The sequence below is a fragment of the Eschrichtius robustus genome, chromosome 14 (genome assembly GCF_028021215.1).
Source record: "Eschrichtius robustus isolate mEscRob2 chromosome 14, mEscRob2.pri, whole genome shotgun sequence".
Classification (NCBI taxonomy): domain Eukaryota; kingdom Metazoa; phylum Chordata; class Mammalia; order Artiodactyla; family Eschrichtiidae; genus Eschrichtius; species Eschrichtius robustus.
Window position 1 is genome coordinate 29,549,624 of NC_090837.1, and position 19,252 is coordinate 29,568,875.

General features: G+C 47.5%; 1 protein-coding gene across 2 annotated transcripts in view; it reads right to left on the bottom strand.

Moving 5' to 3' along the window:
- The window catches only part of GNAL (G protein subunit alpha L), a 94,529-nt gene that overhangs the window by 64,578 nt on the left and 10,699 nt on the right, over positions 1-19,252 (bottom strand). For both annotated transcript variants that reach the window (XM_068562757.1, XM_068562756.1), the window contains exons 2-4: positions 4,584-4,656; positions 3,856-3,910; positions 3,472-3,591 (exon numbers count right to left, since the gene is read on the bottom strand). In XM_068562757.1, coding sequence (XP_068418858.1) covers positions 3,472-3,591; positions 3,856-3,910; positions 4,584-4,656 — 248 coding nt within the window. The remainder of the gene's footprint in view (positions 1-3,471; positions 3,592-3,855; positions 3,911-4,583; positions 4,657-19,252) is intronic.

Here is a 19,252-nt window from a genome sequence, read left to right on the forward strand (position 1 = left end):
GTCCGCCGAGCGGGAGGCCTCTTGCTCCAGGTCACAACTTGCTCTGAAGTGGAGCCAAGGCCCACGGTGGGCAGGCAGCCTCCCGGGGAAGGCCAGGTCCGCTCTGGCGAGCCGGCCTGCACCCCAAGCAAATGTTTGCTGGGAAGAGTAACGCCTGCTCTCCGGGTGTGTGACCACATGCGATTCGGATAAACGTCCACTTAGGAAATGGGTGGTGATAACAGAGTAATGACTGACCGGACCGCTTTCACATTTCTCACTAAGCCTCACTTATCCACTGACCCTTAAAAATGCCAACAAAACACACTTTTAAGGGAGCTAATTAACATAACCACATTTTGGGAAGAAAATACCAAACAAACAAGTTAATACTCCAATTTAATCCATCAGTGATTTTATCTGGTATTGTGCGAAGAGTTTTGGGAAGTGCGGGGGCAACCACAATATTTTCCCACTTTGTAAATGATCAGGTGATGTGTGTTCTGTCAGGACCACCACCTGAGCCTGTGTATTTCCTACCACTTCCCGTGTAGACGGGCTGGGTGCACAGACAGGGCACCGTCCCAGGAAGGGGTCCCGGGTGGAGCCCTGTCCAGGGCGGAGGTGATCTGGCGTGCTCACGAGCAAAACGCTGTGAACAGGCAACGGCCAGTGAGCCACCCCAGCCCACCCAGGCTGCCCCGGTGTCTCCCATCCGGATTGTCACAGGAGTCACCTCTTCCTCCCCAGAGCCCGTCTCCGCCAAAGACCAGAGTGACCTTGATAAAACACTCAGGTCACGAAAATCCCCTCTGAGAAGGCTCCAGAGCCCTCCCAGGTTGGGACAGACCAGGCCTAAGAGGCCAGCGAGATCTGGCCCCTGATGCTCGCCCTGACTTCTCCCGGCACTGTCCCCTAGGCAGGCCACCCGCCAGCCTCACTCTTCTTTCTATAATTCAACTGAAATTCAAGTAGGAGATAATGTGAAGAGTAAACCCAAGTGTGACATTCTTAGAGGAAATTCTTAGGATTCCACTAAGATACGGTAGATTTTTCAATATAAAGAGTAATCTCACGTAGAATCTCAAATTCTTAATAATAAAGAAGAATCTTAAACATTCTTCTAAGTTTTCCTTCTAAAATTAAATAACTCTGAAATTAACTTTTAATGATAGGACATATTTGGTTCAAAAATTGTTCTAGATCTACAGGAAAATAAACAAGATCCTCAACGAATTGGACTGCGACACAGACTTTCTCAAGGATTTAATCCAAAAAAAAGTACTAGACTTAGTAAATTCGTGTTACGTTTACTATTGAAATACTTGAGTTAGCTGTACTTTTATGAGTTTTACAATAGACATTTTCTTTAAACAGAAGTTAATTGTCTTCAAATGTACCAAGTGTTATTAGTATATAAGTCAGAGATTTGTCTTAATGTCACTTTTAAGGGGATCATCAAAACATAAATTCAAGAACTATTTAATCTAATGATATAAGTGATGAATATTTCAGAGTACTATAGAATAAGTGTTACTGAAAACTGTGTGCACATTAAAACACAATTTTCAGGAAGAAAGTTATATATTAGATATTAATTTCCTCATTTATATAAGTGTAGGCTCAATTGTAAACATAATCTCACTTGACACGGACAGAGACACGTATGACAACAGAATGTAGGTTTAAAAACTACCAAAAAAAGTATTACCTCTGAAAAAGTATTATCATTGCATTTGCACCTGCTGGTTCCCAATTCTCTTTTATTTTATTGATAGTTAATTATGGTTTCCGATAATCATTTTTAAGTAGCCTCAACATATCTATACGAAAATACATGCCTTCAATGCAAATGGTTTCTTGAGTTTTATTTTTTTTATTAAAAATCATGCTATAGCTCAAAAACACATTTGCAAATTAGGTGCTTTGGATTCCTTAGTAACCCACGTGGGAGTTACTGGATTTCAGATAGAATCTGGGAGCTCTTGTCACGTGTGAGTTTGTCATAAACAGAAGAAAGAAGATGTGACAGATCGATACATCTTGATGCTAATTTCTCTTTATATGCTAAGAATAACTTTTCCCTTCATCAGAACCACATAGGAAATGTTTTATGATGAATTTTAGGCAAGCATGCAGGACAAAATTTAGAACTCAAATACATGTCTATAAATGTGTAAATCTGAAGTTGAATAAGAACAACCTGATTTCAGCTAGGACCTTGCAGTCTTGGGTGACTTTTCCAATATGTAAATCATCACAGTGAGTTGGGAGGACCCAGAGCTCCAGTTGGCTGAAGCACGGCTTTGGCCCCCCATCATCTCCTTGAGCTCCCTCCACGCCACTCAGTTAAAGACACAGTTAAATAAAAAACAGTGTGCCTGCCACGCCAGCTGGCATGGTCCCCTTTTCTAGGTAGTTCGCCATCGCTACCTCTGTCTTTTCAGAAATTCTAGGAGTTTCACTGGCTATATGGGAATGCTTATCAGAAACAAAAATCACATGAGAGGATGCAAAAAAAAAGCTTTAAAACATAATTCTTATCCGCCATCTGGATACAGAGCCTACAGGGCAGGTGTGTTCTACTGAAGGGGAGGGGAGGGGCACACGGGCTCATCTGTCTTACACACTGGGTCCTGCAACAGCTTCCCTCAGAAAAGAGGATTCTGAGAATGAAAAATATCTCAAGACCACCATGCCAGGCAGTGGAGACTTTGAAATACTGTTTTGGAGGGGTACACATGCACACACACACACATGCTCTTTGGGCACAACCGTTAACAAAAATGATCTTCTGAGAAATTGAACAACTCTTTTCTCCTTCAAGACATGTTTAATCAAATTACCAAATAACGATATTTTAAAGAAACGTACGTCCACCAAACAAGAGAAAACTAATATTCATAACACCCTTTCGCATAAGCAACATTGCCATCCAAGTGATTAGAAAAGTAGCCCTAAATCCTGCAGAGCTGAAGTAAATCACATTTTCCCAGGATACAGTCAACATTCAGAAGTGATCCATGTATGACCTACAGCTGGCATGCGCCTCTCACTTGAGCTGAAGGATGCACGTCTTAAGAGTGAACTGAATTCTGTTCTATTACTCCCAAGGATGCAGTCACATACCATAAAGCCTTTCTCTCTGCTCATGTAATTTCTACTCTTTTGTTATCTGGGAAACGGCTTAATTGTTAATTTAGGAATACACAGAGGAAAAGGTACTACCAATATTTCTTAGAGGTATGCTGTCTTCCTGATCATCACCCCCACCGATATACTCATAAAAGCATTTCTTACAATCTTATTGCCTTTAATATTTTTAACACATGTTAATATTTGGGTATGGAGGGAAGCACTTCTAAGCACAGAGCTAGATTTTGAAGAAAGTCAAAGATTAAATAATATTAACGTTGGTTCTCAGTAAGCCACCTCGTTAAAAAACTGTTCCACCTTGCACCATTTAAAATATTTCAGTAAGGATTTACTTACCTGGGAATATTCAAAGTCAGTGATGGGGGCTATGCTCTTGATATAGTCTGATCGAAACTGGTTTTCTGGGTTGGCCAGTGGAACTGGGGGAATTATAGTACTCATCGCCGAAACAATTGTCTAAAGTGGAGTGAAGGAAAAAGATACATGGATAAATAAACCACTTAGGTTCCATGTGTGGTAATCTAGTGCATAATTTCTGTCTACGCAGTTTGAGGGAGCAGAGGATGCAACCTTACTACTGAGTAAATATTAAAAAAAAATTCCTGGGATTTCCCTGGCAGTCCAGTGGCTTCCACTGCAGGGCGCATGGGTTCAATCCCTGGTCGGGGAACTAAGATCCTGCATTCTGCATGGCGGGGCCAAAAAAAAAAAAATCCTTACCACAATAGCATCCTTAACGTTTTTCCGGATGTCCAGAATTTTCTGTTTCTTCTCCCTGTATGAAAACAGAATGGTTATTAATTAACTTTACACATTGCCCCAAATCAGTTGAGTGGGATTTTATATTCCCAGCTGCAGGGGGTCTACAATGGTACTAGCAGAGGTCAACATCAACCCCAGGACAACAGCGCAAAGTTTTTTATGTGGAAAAGGAAAACATCCACCTTTTCTGGTTTGGACTCTAAACAAACGTGCACATACCACAATCTCTAGCTCTAGACAACCACACAGGTTTTATGTAACATGGCAAAATCATCATGACTATTGCATATAAAAACTACAAGGCTACACCTGTAAATATATTTTATTTGAATCTATCCATATGTTGAATTGAAATAGATGCAGACAAATGATAGAGAGAAGTATATATAGACACATTGGTTAAGCGTGCTCAGCACAATACCAATAATGCAGATCAATACCTCAAGAGTATTTAATAAATCATATATTGTTATTTTATTTTGATGTAGATGCTACCAGAAGAAGGATGAAGGATGAAGGATGAATATGCCAAATTCAACAACTTACTTCTATATCCCCCCCCCACCCCAAAGGTCGACTCAAAGATCAAATTAACTGTTTTGAGAAAACACTTTGGGGAGGCCGGGAGAGCAGTGACAAAATTTGCATGCAGTTGGGAAGCAAACCCGAAATCGGTCATTCCTTACTCGGGATTAAATCCATTGACGTGCAGGATCCTCATTTGTTTGACGATAGTGCTTTTCCCAGACTCACCAGCCCCTACAAACAAACAGAGAGAATGCTGTGATCTGTGGCCGGGCACCGTAGCCATCTCTCACGCCAACCGAGACTGAACGAGTGTCCTGCCCCCACGCGGGCGTTTTCAGGTGCGCTCTCGCTGTCTGCGGGGGCGCGGGCCCTGCCCGCCCGGCCCTCTCCGCGCTCCAGGCCGTGCGCCCCGGGCCGTGCACTCCGCTCAGGCCGGGCGCCGCCGCGAGCCCCCCGCCTTACCCAGTAGCAGCAGGCGGTGAGTCGCTTTGTAAGCCAGGCGCTCCTTCTGCAACTGCTTCTCGATCTTTTTGTTGGCCTCGCGTCTTTCCTTTTCATCGACGCCCTGGTCTTCTGGCGTCTTGCTGTTGCCCAAACACCCCATGCCTGCCCGCTTGCGTGGACGTTAGGCGCAGTTAGGAATTGCACAAAAGTAGAGAGTTGTGTGTGTGGATCCTGCGGCGGCCCCTCTTCCTCGCTGCTGAAAGAGATGCTCAGGTCTCTCGGTGTTTTCCAATCGAAACAGGCGTTTCTTCTCCCTCCCCCTCCCCGCCGCGAACTCCCGACTCAGAGGACATAAGGAAGATGCGCGGAGCCAACTACTTTTTAAAGACACTTGTTTAGAATTATCTGCTGGATAAACAGCAGTGAGCGGAGACGGGGCCAAGAGCGCCGGGGCCGCCGGAGCCAGCGGGGTGGCGCTGGCCCTCCCCTCGCCCCGCGCCCGATGCGCTGCCCGGGGGTACCCCGAGCAGGCACGCTCGGCCCGGTGCCCGGGCCCCGCCGGTGGCGGCCGAACGCGGCGCGGAGGGACGGAGCGCACCGGGTCCCCGCCAATAACTGCGAACACCCGCCGGCCACCCGCGCACCATCCCGGGTCCGAGCCCCTAGGGCCTCTCCGCGGCGGGGAGGGGGAGCCAGCTCGGGTGCGGCCAGGCCGCGGGTCCCGGGGCCTGGAGGGGTGGCGGCCGCCCTCGAAGGGCCCCCGCGGAGGCTCACCCGCTTGCGGTCCGGACGCGGCGCGCGGCTCCCTCGCAGCCCGAGCGGCACTAGGTCTGGGCGTGCGCTCCCGGATCCCGCGCCGCCTCCGGCTCCCGGCGGGCGAGGCCTCGCGCATGATCATGCATATTCTATCAGGGGGAGGGTCCGTGCCGGGCTCGGGCACCCCGCCTCCCCCCGTTACCGTTCTAGACGGTTCCAGCAAACCCACGCCGCCTCCCACAGTCTCCTGTGCACCTCCCGCCCCCGGCTCTCCTCTGCGCGCTCTGAGCAGCTTTGCTACTTTTCTGGAAGACGCCGTGGCCCCGAGCCAGGCACCGCTGCCGGAACCAGTGAGGGCGGCTGCTGGTTTCCACCTGCTGAGCGGGTGCCCGTCGCTCCCCATCCGCGCTGCTGGGCGCGGGGGGCGCAGAGCCGTGACCGCGGAGGTCGCCTCCCGGTACGTCGCTGGTATGAGTTTCGGGTCTCCAGGCCAGGGGCCCTGGCACCGCCGTCAAGTCCCCACTCCCTCCGGCTCCACCGTATTCCCTCGCGGTTATCACGCCTGGCCTCCTGCACGGACCGCGGTCTCTGCCGCCCCTGCCCCTGCGCCCTGGGCCGCGCGGGCCTCACCCGCCTCCCCGCTCTCTTCTCCTCCCTTCTCTACGGATTGTTCCGTCGGGCGGACAAATACGTTCAACTCTGTCCCATTTGACGGCCCATCCTATAGCCTCAGGCTCTGCGTCAGCCCCGCCGCCGTGTCCTCCTGCCCACCGCGCGGCTCCGAGTTAAAACCGGGACCTGACTCCTTTTTCCCTTCCCCACCTCCCGTTCACGCCTCAGCTCCCGGCACCTGGCTTCGGCCCACCTGCTTCACTGAAATACTCTCACGGGGTCATCAGCAGACCCCCGAGGTCAGACTTCACCCAGGAACTGTGGTCTTCACCTTCTCTGACCCTCCTGGAGTCTCCCGGGTCCTTCGGCTTCCCCAACGTGGCCTTTGGATTTGCCGCCCACTCTCCACGTGGAGAGGCGGCTCAGACCCAGCACAGCCCTTGTCCCCTTAATACCCTGCCTTCGGGGGCTGACTGCCTCCCCCATCCTCTGCACACGCGGCTCCGACGACGGCCACACCAGACCTCCAGCCCGGCCCACACTGCTGACCACCAGGGCGGCAAGCACACCTCCACCTCCGTGCCTCCAGGATCTCCTCCCCGTGCCCACACACACCTCCAGCGCGCTCCTCTCTCTCTCTGTGAATAAGGCCCCTGATTTTCCCAACCAGAACATGGCAGTCATTCCTGACTCCTTTTCCGTCTTGCAAACCCAGTTACCGTGTTCCTTTGGGTGCGTTTCCTAAACATCGTTCCTGTTCTTTCCACCCCATCTGCCGTTGCCATGGTCACTGTCCAGGCTGGATGTCACAAGTGGCCTCCTGCTCACATATTCCGGCTCACCTGCACAGTGCTGCCACAGTGACAATGCAAATCTCACATCACTGGCCCCACCACTGCCAAGCCCCCAGCCACGGTCCATCAAGACTGGGTCCGTGTAAACTCCTCAGCTTCAGCTCTCATGTCCTCCCTTCCTGGCGCTGCCCCAGCCCCCCTTTGACCCCTTGCACGTGGACACCCGAGGGCATGGCGTGGGTGCATGCGCTGCTTCACTCTCTGGGAGGTGTGGCCCCTTCTTCACTTGACCAACTCTTAGTCACCCTTCCTGCCTCACCACTGCTTCCACAGTCAGGGCCAGGCCCCCTTCTCTGTTCTCCAGCATCTCACAGCACCTTACATTGTAATGGTTTGTTTGCTGCTCTTTCAAATGTCCACTGGACTTGGGACCCAGTGAGGGCCGGGGCGGAGCCTGCACTTCACACCTGCTGGGCTGTGCCCAGTTCAGTGCCTGGCCCGGGGAGATGCCCCTTGAGTCTTTGTTTGATGGATGAACAAGTTCACGAAGGCCAAAGATAACTTCCGCTCCAAGTGTGGGTTCTCACGAAAGGAATTTCATGATCAGATTTTAAATTCATAAAATACTTGTCCAGTTTAGTACTGTATCCAAATAACAATACTCTTTAAAAAACAAAAGCAGTAGTGTCTCTTCTTGACACAGCAGAAGCAAACACGCAGTGCCATGCCATATTCTGAGCTGGATAAGAGTTTTAGCTTGTGGAGGGACACTGTTTAGCACTGTTGTGAGGCCTCACTCCTTGTGTTAACACAAGCATTCACCTACGGCAACATCCACGTGGCCTGTTCAGTGGCTGACGGGGCAGTTGGAGGCGAGAACAGGTGTACAAAAATAGCAGAGTGCGGTGGGATGTTTTAAAAGATTTGTCTATTTTTTTAATGCCAAGGTTTCTATAAATTGTTAGCTGGAAGAGAAGGGGACAAAACAAATCCCACCAAACTTATAAAGGGAGAAAAAAGTTAGAACCTGGAACCCTGAAAACATAGCAAAAGGTTTTCACTTGCTCATATCTAGTAATTAGGGTTAAAATAACTCGTTTCTATGACTTATCCAGTGATTACTGGCCCTGGGCTAAATCCTTTCCATGGAGCAATTTATTTAGTATTTGCAATAACCCTAAAAGGAACTACTGTGACCGTTATTTTACAGAACGTTAGAGGGTGCATAAGAGGTGTGTCTGGGATCTAAACCCTTGCAGCCTGGCTGCAGCGTCTGCACTGTAAGTGCACAGAACGCTGCTAACCACTCCAAAACGTAAAAGCAACGTGCTTACACAGCGATGCAACCTTTCTGTTGAGAAATGCCAAGCCCATCTTTACATAGTCTATTATCAGGTAGGAGCTCAAGACACTTTTTAAGGGGTTTCCCTGGTGGCGCAGTGGTTGAGAGTCTGCCTGCTAGTGCAGGGGACACGGGTTCGAGCCCTGGTCTGGGAGGATCCCACATGCCGCGGAGCAACTAGGTCCGTGAGCCACAACTACTGAGCCTGCGCGTCTGGAGCCTGTGCTCCGCAACAAGAGAGGCCACGATAGTGAGAGGCCTGCGCACCGCGATGAAGAGTGGCCCCCGCCTGCCACAACTAGAGAAAGCCCTCGCACAGAAACGAAGACCCAACGCAGCCAAAAATAAATAAATAAATAAATTAATTAAAAAAAAAAACCAGACACTTTTAAAAAAAACCCCAGTCACCTGGCCTTTTCCTAGTCTGGTCTGGGAAACCGATCCTCATTTGAGTTTTGAACCCTAGGATCAGAATCCAGAATCCCTGCTGGCTCACCTGGAGCGCGGGAGCGGCGCTGTTGGGGAGCAGCCTGGAGCTGGCAGTGCCGGCATCTGTCGCTAGGCAACGGCAGCGCAGCATCAGCACCACTCGCGCAGCGCACACCCACCTGCGGAGGCGAAGGGCCGCCGGCAGCGCGCTGCCAGCAGAGGGGGCGGCCGGGCGGGGAGATGCTGGGGCGGGGGACGTCCTGGGCAGCAAGGAGGGTTGGGAAGGCACAAAGTTTGGGGCGAAAGGGCAAACGTAAAACAAAGTGGTGTTTTCCTGCTCTTGTTGATGTTTAAGACAAGGTGTCTCAGAAGTCTTAGTGCATTTGACAGTTGAATTATTTGAATTTCTTTTGTACTTAGTTTTGTGAATTTTGAATAACGATTTTGAAATTTGTTTTTGTTTGAGCCCCTCTTATTGAAGTTGGCAAATGTCGAAAAGATCACAGCTGTTCTCTGGTTAGCTGGACGCAAGTCTTCGTTGATAACAATGAGAACAAAATTTGTTTCCCGTTATAAGGAGGACCTCCACAGAAATTTAATTAACAAGATGAAAAATTCAAAGGAACTTTTTCACATCACTACAGGCCTGGATCCAGGAGCTGCTGAGCCAGTTTGAAAAGTGACTAGAATGCTGTATGGCGTGAGATAGGGGACATATTGAATTTAATTTTAAAAAAATCAATGTTTTAAAACGTTAATAACTGGTCTAGCATTTTATACTGTAAAGGTTACTAAAGATTAAAACTGCACTCTAAGGCATTTGGAGCAGGTATATTGAAAGATTTTAAAGAGGAGGAACAAAGCAGAGTGGGAGAGGAGAACCCTCACTCAATGCGGTGACCGGGCCAAAGAAACGAAAAGCTGCGCCTAGTTTTGTAAACAAACTTGGCGGAGCCGGAGCCGGGGCGGCCGAGTGGCCGGTGTGCACACGGCCCTCATGCTGCTTCCTGTCATTTAGCACCTTGCAGTTAGTTGTTTTCTCTCTTTCCTTTCTTAGTGTCTCGGTGGAAATGGTCTGTGTGGATTATTTTCATTCTCAGCAGCAAGCTCACCCCACGACCTAATCACAACACACTTTAAAAATCTTGTGAATTTTTTTTTACATTTTTAAATAGAAAAGTAGGGAAACGTTCTCAACATTCCCTTTCTGTACATAGCACTCTGCAATCAAATATTTTAGAATTTACTGAGTTAATTTCTCTTTTTTTTCCCCTACTCCTACAGCAAAGTAGTGTTAAGGAGCTTTCAGAAGTGCCATCCATAAAGGGTAGGAATGCAGTCTTTTTAACTGATGGCTTAAAAAACCCGAATAGCGAATGAGTAGGAAAGGTAGGTTAACTGTCTTTGACTTCACCCTGTGTCCAAAAACCCAGGACTGAAATATCCTCATTGGAAGACGCAACTCAGTGCCGAAGACAGGGGTTTAGTTTTGGTGTGAAGACGCAAGGTGGTCACTGAATGCATTAGAAAGTAGAATGGTGGTTACCAGGGAGTGGTGGAGGGGGAAGGGGAGCCAATGTTTGATGGGGGCGGAGTTTTAGTTTGGGAAGATGAAAAATTCTGGAGATGATGGAGGTGATGGTTGCACGACGAGAATGTACTTAACCGCCACTGAGCTGTGTGCTTAAAAGTGGTTAAGATGGTCAATTATACGTTATGTATATTTAACCACAAAAAGACAAGAAAAAAATTTACATTTAGGGTCTTCATCATGACCGTGGTTGAAGAGAGAAATCCTTCTCTCTGGTGGTTTCCCGCTATTCGTTTTGAGGCTTCCGATTACAGCCAGGTGACTTCAATTCCTCCTTTACAAACATCTACTGCAGTTATAGTTCTGACCAGCAGGTGGCGATGCAGACCCTGGAGTCAGAAGGAGGCTCCAAGGGCGCCTGTAAAGCGGTGAGTTTCCATCATTCACTCACCGTAGAGCATTTTTTGAATCCGACACACACGCAGCCTTGAGATTACAAGGACGAACTCGACCTTGTCCCTGATCGCAAGCAGTTTAAACGGCTAGGAGAGAGGGGCAGACGTGCAATCAAGTCCTCGGGATTCTGTAGAGATTACAGTGGGAGCGCACAGGGGTGTGTGGTCAATTACACAAGTGAAGAAAAATGTCACTTCCTTCCCTAGAGCGATGTGTGCTAACCTTTGTAAGTCACCCTTCGTCTTATTTTTAAAAAGACACTGAAAGATGCTCTGTTTCTAGTGGCTCATCGGATCAGATCATTGCAACAGCTACAAGATTATCCACACTTTGCAGAGAAGGCTGTTGGTCTGAAGGTTCCACAGGGGCCTGATGGGGGTGGAGCTCTGTCTGATCCCAAAACCTGAGCCCTTTCCAGAAGGAACTCTGACTGGTGGGGAAAAAATCGCACCGTTCTCTCTTCCAAAACAAGGAATCAAACAAGCCCACCTCCTTGCTAACACAGGCAGATTAATCTGCATATAATGACTGATGAATTAATTAACTCTTCGCTCAGTTGCCTTAGCAACTGGTTTCTTTTAGAATTTGGCTCAGTTACAGAGTCTAAAGCAACAGTTTTCCTTGTAATAGAATGTCAACCTGCTTATGAAATTAAACAGAACATGAACTTGCTCCATCATAGGTGGGAACTATGGGCCTTTCCCAGGAAGGTTGCACGGGCTCTTCTGAAGCTTGCGGGCTGTGAACAAGGGAGACAGAGCCTAGGGATCGTCTGTATTTCCCGTTCGTGGTTTTATTTGCTCATTAAGTAGGAACCGTTTGATGAATTTAGATGACAGATAAATTCAAGACTGAGGTTCAAAAGGGAGACTCTGAGCGCAAATCCCAAACCCTTAGGTGCATGAATGACAGGACGGGGCAGGTGGACAGATGCATTGAGGTGGTTACTGAGAACCAGGATTTTCAGAGAAAGAGGACGGACAAACATGGAATGGGGAAACGCAAGGAATGCCCGTGGGATGGACTGGAATTGTAGTGATCGGAATGAGCTCGTGATGTCTAGAGTATGTATGTATGTGTCCGTGATTATGTGCACATACGTGTGTGTGTACACTGTACGCCTGTGCATGTGCCACACGCATCTATTCCCTTGTTCTGTCTGCTGAAAAGACGGGCCATTAGACACGCCAGTGGCGGTGAGCGCACCTAGTGCCCAGGCCTTGGTCTTCAGTATCACCCACAACCCAGAGGAGCCAGGCCTCCTCAGAGAAACGGCAGATTCCAGGGTTGGGGCAGGGGAGCCACAGATAAATCTGGAACATTGTTATGCCAGAAAGTAGGAAAGTGCTTTCAAATGCTGGGGGCACCTCCTGAGAACACAAGACCAGACAGAAGGGGCTCCCGTTTGGCCAAATCTGGGATGATTTCAGCACCAAGGTATTTAAGGACAGGAGTGACTTCTAAGCCACTGAAAAATATAGAAATACCATGTGTCCATGCCAACAACAAAGAGATAAATAAAGGGAGGGGGGAGAAGGGAACATAACATCAGTCATAGAGAAGCGAGAACCCCTCTCACTCATTTCTTGGTTCCTTTCCTTCCTGCCTGCTGGCGAGCTGGATTTTGTTTGCGTGGAGTTTATCATCCGTCTCCCCGAGTATTTATGCAGTGCTGATGGCATGGCCAGTGTTGCCCCAAGGAGTCACGACTCACGCTGTCCGGCTGTGGGTTCTGTTAGGGATGCTTCTTTATCCCCAGGACGGCCGGAAGTCAAAGTTGTCAGAAGCAGGGCAGTAATGGGGCAAGTTTTACGTGGAGAATTGATTACAGGCCGGACAAAACTAGAACCGACGGTCGTCAGGAGGCAGGGTGCCCTCCCTGGGACAGAGATGGCGGGAACAGTCGTGCAGAATGGACAGGTGCATGACCTGTCTGGGCATGTACAGCATCACACGGGCACACAGAACAATTATTCCCAGGAGATAAAAGGGACCACACAAAGGAGGCGCCTCTTTAACCGCCACTGGGGGATGCTGCCGCACGCAGGTGTGCACAGGTAAGGGCCCTGTCAGTGGGGTTCCCCCCCCCCCCCTCCAGGGCCCGCTCTGCCACTGGCAGGGCATCCTTCGCTTTCAGCTCTCGCCCAGCACCACCACTCACACCTGGGAGCTCAGTACAAGCCGGTTTCCCCGCTACCCGCCCGGCGGGCAGTGCGGACCGCGGTCCGGGAGCAGCTGCTGCCCATCCATCGGACTTCCCGCGCCGCAGCGCCACCTGGCGACTGACGCAGGAACGACCGGCCGCGCGCACCTGCCTCGCCTCGAGAGGCCCTGGGTCCCCACAGCCCGGCCCCACCTTCGCTTCCTTCCAGGCTTCTTTTCTCCTTTTCTGTTTGCAATTTCTCACGTGTCAGTTAGTCAAAGCTCACAACGCGCCTATTTCAAAATACACAGCCTCCCCTACCCATCCCTTCCCTCCCTCCCCTCTTCCTAAGGCCGCTGTTTTCCATCCCCCCGATGTCCCTGTATTTCTGTGTTACTGCTGTTAAATTATCCTGTTCATCATAAACTATCGGGTTCTGTTGATTTCACATTTACGTTGATAAAACAGTGTTTCAAAGTATATTGACGTCTCAGAAAATTCCACATACCCACCCCTCCATAAATATGTAAATGTTGGTAAGGTCCATATCTAGAAACTTGGAATTAAGACTCTTGATATTGCAAGGCAATTGTACAAGGCAATTAAAATTATAAAAATGGAGGCAAAACTTGACGTTATTCACCATTGAACAGATATTCTGCAGGTTAGGGCATAAGGTGCAGAGTTACACGTGGTTAAGAACAAAAGGCTCCAGCAGACAGAATATTTAAGAAACTACTACAATGCAACAACAGAAAGACAAATAACCCAATTACGAAAGGAACCAAGTATTTGAACAGACATTTCTCAAAGGAATATGTACAAATGGCCAATCAGCACACCCAAAGATGTGCAACATTACTCATTAGGGAAATGCAAATCCAGAGCACAGGGTATACCACTCTACGCCCACTAAGACGCCTGTTAATAAAAAAAAGATGGACAATAACAGGTGTTGATGAGAATGTGGAAAAATTGGAAAAATTGGAACCCTCACATGTTGCCAGTGAAAATGTAAAGTGATTCAGCTGCTTTGGAAAATAGTCTGGTAGTTCATCAAAAAGTTAAACGGAGAGTTACCATATGACCAAGGCATTCCACTCCCAGATATGCACCCAAGAGAAATGAGAACATATGTCCAGACAATAACCTGTACACGAACATTCATGGCAGCATTAGTCATAATAGCTAAAAAGTGGAGACACACATTTTAGCTATTATATCTACCAACTGAATGAATAGATAATAAGTAACAGGTGGCAGATCCATACGGTGGACTTTATTTGGCCATAAAAAGGAATGAAGTGCTGGTCCATGTTATATGGGTGAAAACATCCTGTTAAGTGAAAGAAGCCAGACACAGAAGACTACATATTGTGTGACTTTTTATGCAAAACGTCCAGAACAGACAATTCCATAAAGAGAGAAAATGGATCAGTCGTGGTCAGGGGTGGCAGGGGGAGGGGTGACTGCTAAGCGGCAGGGGGCTTCTCTTTGGAAAGATGAAAATGTTCTGGAATGAGGTAATGGTGATGGTTCCACAACCTTGTGAATACGCTAAAAACCTGCTGAGCTGTACAGTTTTCAAAAGGGTGAATTTCATGTTATGTGAATTATATTTCAATTAAGAAAAGAACAGATGGCAATCTTTCTGGGTTGGAATTAAAATGCACGGCGGGACTTCCACGTTCTCATTTCTGTTTTGTCAACGACAATTTCCCATTTATTTTATGCCAGGTTCTGCCAGGTGGTGTGGAGGTTTAATAGATAAATCAAAGTGGACGTGACTTTCATAGGATATAGTCTGATCATGGATTTCACGTAAACTTATGAATGTCCACAGCAGAAGGAAAGGTATTCTAAGGGAGTTATATATAAAATGAGCGGACACTTCCGACAGAGGGGATCAGGAAAGGCTTGGAAAAGGAGGTAACACCCGAGATGACCTTTGAAAATGGGGGAGGGGATTCCAGGTGCAGAGGACCAGGGGAAGCCAAGGAGCCAGCGAGGAGGCGGCACAGATGCTTTGGTGTGGTGGGTCCACGTGCGTGTAGAGGGGAGTGGGCCACGAGAAACGGGGGGAGGGGGACAAAGGGTACGAACTCCCAGCTGTAAAATAAATACGTCCTGGGGATGGAGGGTACAGCATGGTGACTACAGTTAACAATACTGTATCATGTACTTGAAGGTTGCTAAGAAAGTAGACCTTAAAAGTCCTCATCACACACAATTTTTTTGGTGGCTATGTGTGGTGACAGATGTTAACTAGATTTATTGTGATCATTTCACAATATAGACAAATACTGAATAATTTCGTTGTACAACTGAAACTAATATAATGTTTTCTGTCAACAGTATCTCGATTAAGAAATACTAAAACAAAGTAACCTCCTAAAAAAAAAGAAAGAAAAGTTTGCCACTTGACCCTGTGGTCTTGGTCTAGAGCCTCGGTCAACCCTACAGTCCCCACCTGCTGGGGTGCAGCGGGGGTGGGAGCGAGGGGACAGGGCGCCTGCCGGGCCAGCGCTTACACTTGCCTGTCACCATCTGACCTTAGCCTGACATCCACGCATTTACTGAAAAACATGCCTTCAGGCATGTGCAGGACACTGAAGACCAGCAGGAAACTTGAAGGATGAGGTCTCTGGCCCCAGGAGGTTACTGGCGTCAACGCTAAGCAAACGCATGAATGAAAATGTAATTCAAAATGGGGTAAGTTCTATGAAGGAAAGAGTTGCCCAGGGAAAGAAAAAACGGGCATCAAATAAGGCTTCTCAACAGAGAGAGTAACAACAAAGGCAAGATGTGAAGCTAAGACGAGTTCATGCAGGTGCAAGAAAGGGGACCCGTTCTCCAGGCAGAGGGAGCAGTGGCGGGGGGGCAGAAATGGCAGGGACAGAGGGACAGAGACAGACGGTGTGACGTGCCCTGAAGGGGCGGTTCTCGGTGATATTTCACACACACAGACACACACACAGACACAGACACAGGCACACACAGACACGCGCACACACACAGACACGTACACATGCAAAGACACATGCACACACACAGACATGCAGACACAAACACAGACACACACACACACACAGTCGCACACACACACAGACACAGAGACGCACACACACACATGCACACACAGAGACATGCACACTCAGACACACCCACAGACACAGACACACACACAGACACACACACACACACAGACACACAGAGACATATACACACACATGCGCACGCGATGGCAGACACGTGGTCGGGTCCTGAAGGGCCTCAGAACAGCCTGACGTTAGGCGGGGAATCTCGTTCTCTCTCACGTCTCAGGAGAAAACGCTCCATCTCTCTGCATTAGAGGACATGAACCTTCCAGCCCACAAACGTCACATCCTGGGTGTCATTTCCAAGATTTTAGAAATATGGCTTAAATATTGTATTTGCTGCCAAACACCAAAATATCAGTACAAAGACCAAAGAGCAAATCAAAACTCTGATGCCTGAGATCTCTTCCCTACTAGTGGTTCTGACATTTCTTGTTGAGATTTCATCTGCTCCCTGGTCCACCCCTACCAGTGTTTAAACCTCAGGATTTTAAGTGATGCCTTATGGTTTCTCCCAAGAGAGGAGAAATCCCTGTCCCTTACCTGTGGGCTCCCAAGGAAAGAATTTGCCTTCGAAATGTCTAACAGTCTTTAGCTTGCAATAGTGCTTGGGATTATACATCATAAAACTCACTGTCTAAGACAGGAATCAGGAATATTTTCATTTTCTTACAGTGATATAGCAAAAATCTATGTTTCTGTCCATTTCATCACTGTAATAAGGAAACAGAAGAAATTATGAAGAAATCAATGTCTTTTATCAAAGATTAATGGTGAAATTAAGTTTAGAAATAATTTTAGAAAATATTAAATGCATTTATCTTAAAATGCACCTTTGAGGTCTGGGACAAGAACAGATACCAGTTAGAAACAACGTTAAGCTCTCACTTGAGCTGTCCACCCAGAACTGTTACCAGAGCCTCTTTCCTCTGGGCTCCCGAGACTTTGTGAAGTTGGAGCCGCTGGTGAACAAACAGAACCAAGACCCGGGACAGACAGAGCCTGGCTGATGCCTCCTCTGCCTCTAACTTAGGCTGTTTGAGCTGCAATTCTATCACAGTTGAAAACAAGTGACTCTGATTTCCCTACACAGTTGGCCCAGTGAATGGCTCCCTATCAACCTTCTGCCTTTGAGTTTCAGCTTTACAACTTCAGTTTGGGGTCCCGTTTTAGAGAGAAGATAGGGGAGAACAGAACAGAAAAGTAGCAAGGCAGCAGGGGGCCCGTTAACAAAACAGTTTATAGTTTAATGATTTCCAGTGTGGATGTTCCCGTGACGCCTGGCATCATCACCCAGGAGCTCAGTAAATGGCTAGAGAAGCGGTTAATCTGACCACACACCCCCCTTTCGCTCTGACCACACGGCAGAGAGATTAGCTTCACCACCCTTGCCCTCACTCACATACCACGGTCCCACTTCAGCGTCTGGTGTTTAATCTTTGGGATCATTAGAACACAGATCCTACAAATGGTAAGTAAGGATCTTTGTATTACACATATTAGATTTAGGTATGGTGCAGCACAGCGGTCCCCAACCTTTTTGGGACCAGGGACCGGTTTCATGAAAGACAATTTTTCCACGGATGGTCGGGGAGGGGGGGGGAATGGTTCAGGCGGTAGTGAGAGCGATGGGGAGTGGCAGATGAAGCTTCACTTGCTAGCCCACCACTCACCTCCTGCTGTGCAGTTTGGTTTGTAACAGGCTGGGACCGGTATGGGTCTGCGGGCCCGGGGTTGGGGACCCCTGGTGTAGCAAGCCATAATTTATTATCTCATTCTATAATTAGAATTGTCCCTCTTTTGAGTTTTGATCTATCCTTTTAAAAACAGCAAACATTTATTAAGCCTCTACTATATGCTAGGCACTATTTTTAAGGGCTTTATCTTTAAAAAAAAAAAGTAAAATTTCAATACATTGAAATGCATAATAGATCTTAAGCATACAGTTTGATAAGTTCTCACATGTTTACACCTGTGTAATCACCGTCCCACTCAAGATACAGAACATTTCCATGACCCCAGAAAGGTGCTTCACGACTTTTTCCAGAAATCTGACCCCTGAAACTACTCTTCTGATTTCTATCACCACTGACTGGCTTGACCTCTTCTAGAATTCAGTATAAACAGAATCATAAGTAGATACTCTTTTGTACGTATACATAACACTCAAAAATCTCATCCATGTTGCTATGTTATCAATCAGTACTTTTTTTATTGTTGAGTATTTCATTGTATGAATATACACAGTATGCTTATTCATTCTCTTGTTAGTGACAATTTGAGTTGTTCCCAGTTTTCCGCTATCTTGAATAAAGCAGATAGAAGCATTTTGTATAACTTCTTATAATAAAGGCGTATTTTCATATTTCTCCTGTAAATTCCTAGGAGTGGTATTGCTGGGTCATAGGATGTGTGTTTAACTTCATAAAAACTACTCAGTAATTCTGGGAAGTGATTGTAAAATTGTCCTTGTGCCACCAACAGAGAGTGAGGGTTTGGCATCTAGATCAGGGCTCAGCAAACTTCGGTTTGCAGCCTGTTTTTGCATAGTCTGTGAGCTAAGACTCCATAAGTGGTTGGGAAAAAAAAAATCAAAGGAATAGTATTTCATGATTTAAAAATTTAAAAATTACATGAAATTCAGATGTAAGCATTTATAAATACAGTCTTATTGGAGCACAGCCCCACTCGTGTGCTTATGTGTGGTCTACGGCTGCCTGCATGGCGCAGCAGAGCTGACTAGGTCCCATGGCCTGCCCCTCATAGAGAAAGTCTGCTGACCCTGTTTTATATCCTGGTCAGCACTGGAACTGTGGGTCTGTAGGCCACCCTGGTAGGAGTGAACTGCTGTCTGTGGTTTTAATTTGCATTTCCTTGATGACCAATCATGCTGGCAGTGTACTGGTTTTTAACATATCTTCTTTTGTGTACTGTCAGCTCCAAGTCATTTGTCCATTTTTTTTTTTTTTTGGCCGCATCTTGTAGTTTGTGGGATCTTAGTTCCCTGACCAGGGATCGAACCAGGGCCCCTGGCAGTGAGAGCTCGGAGTCCTAACCACTGGACCACTGGGGAATTCCCTGTTTGCCTGTTTTAATCGGGCATCTTTTTACGTCAGTCTGTAGGATTCCTTTCTTTGTTCTGGAAACAAGTGCTCTGCAGGTGCATGCTCTGGGGATGTTTTCTCCCAGTATGGGTGGGGCCCCGCTGGGCCAAGAAATCCT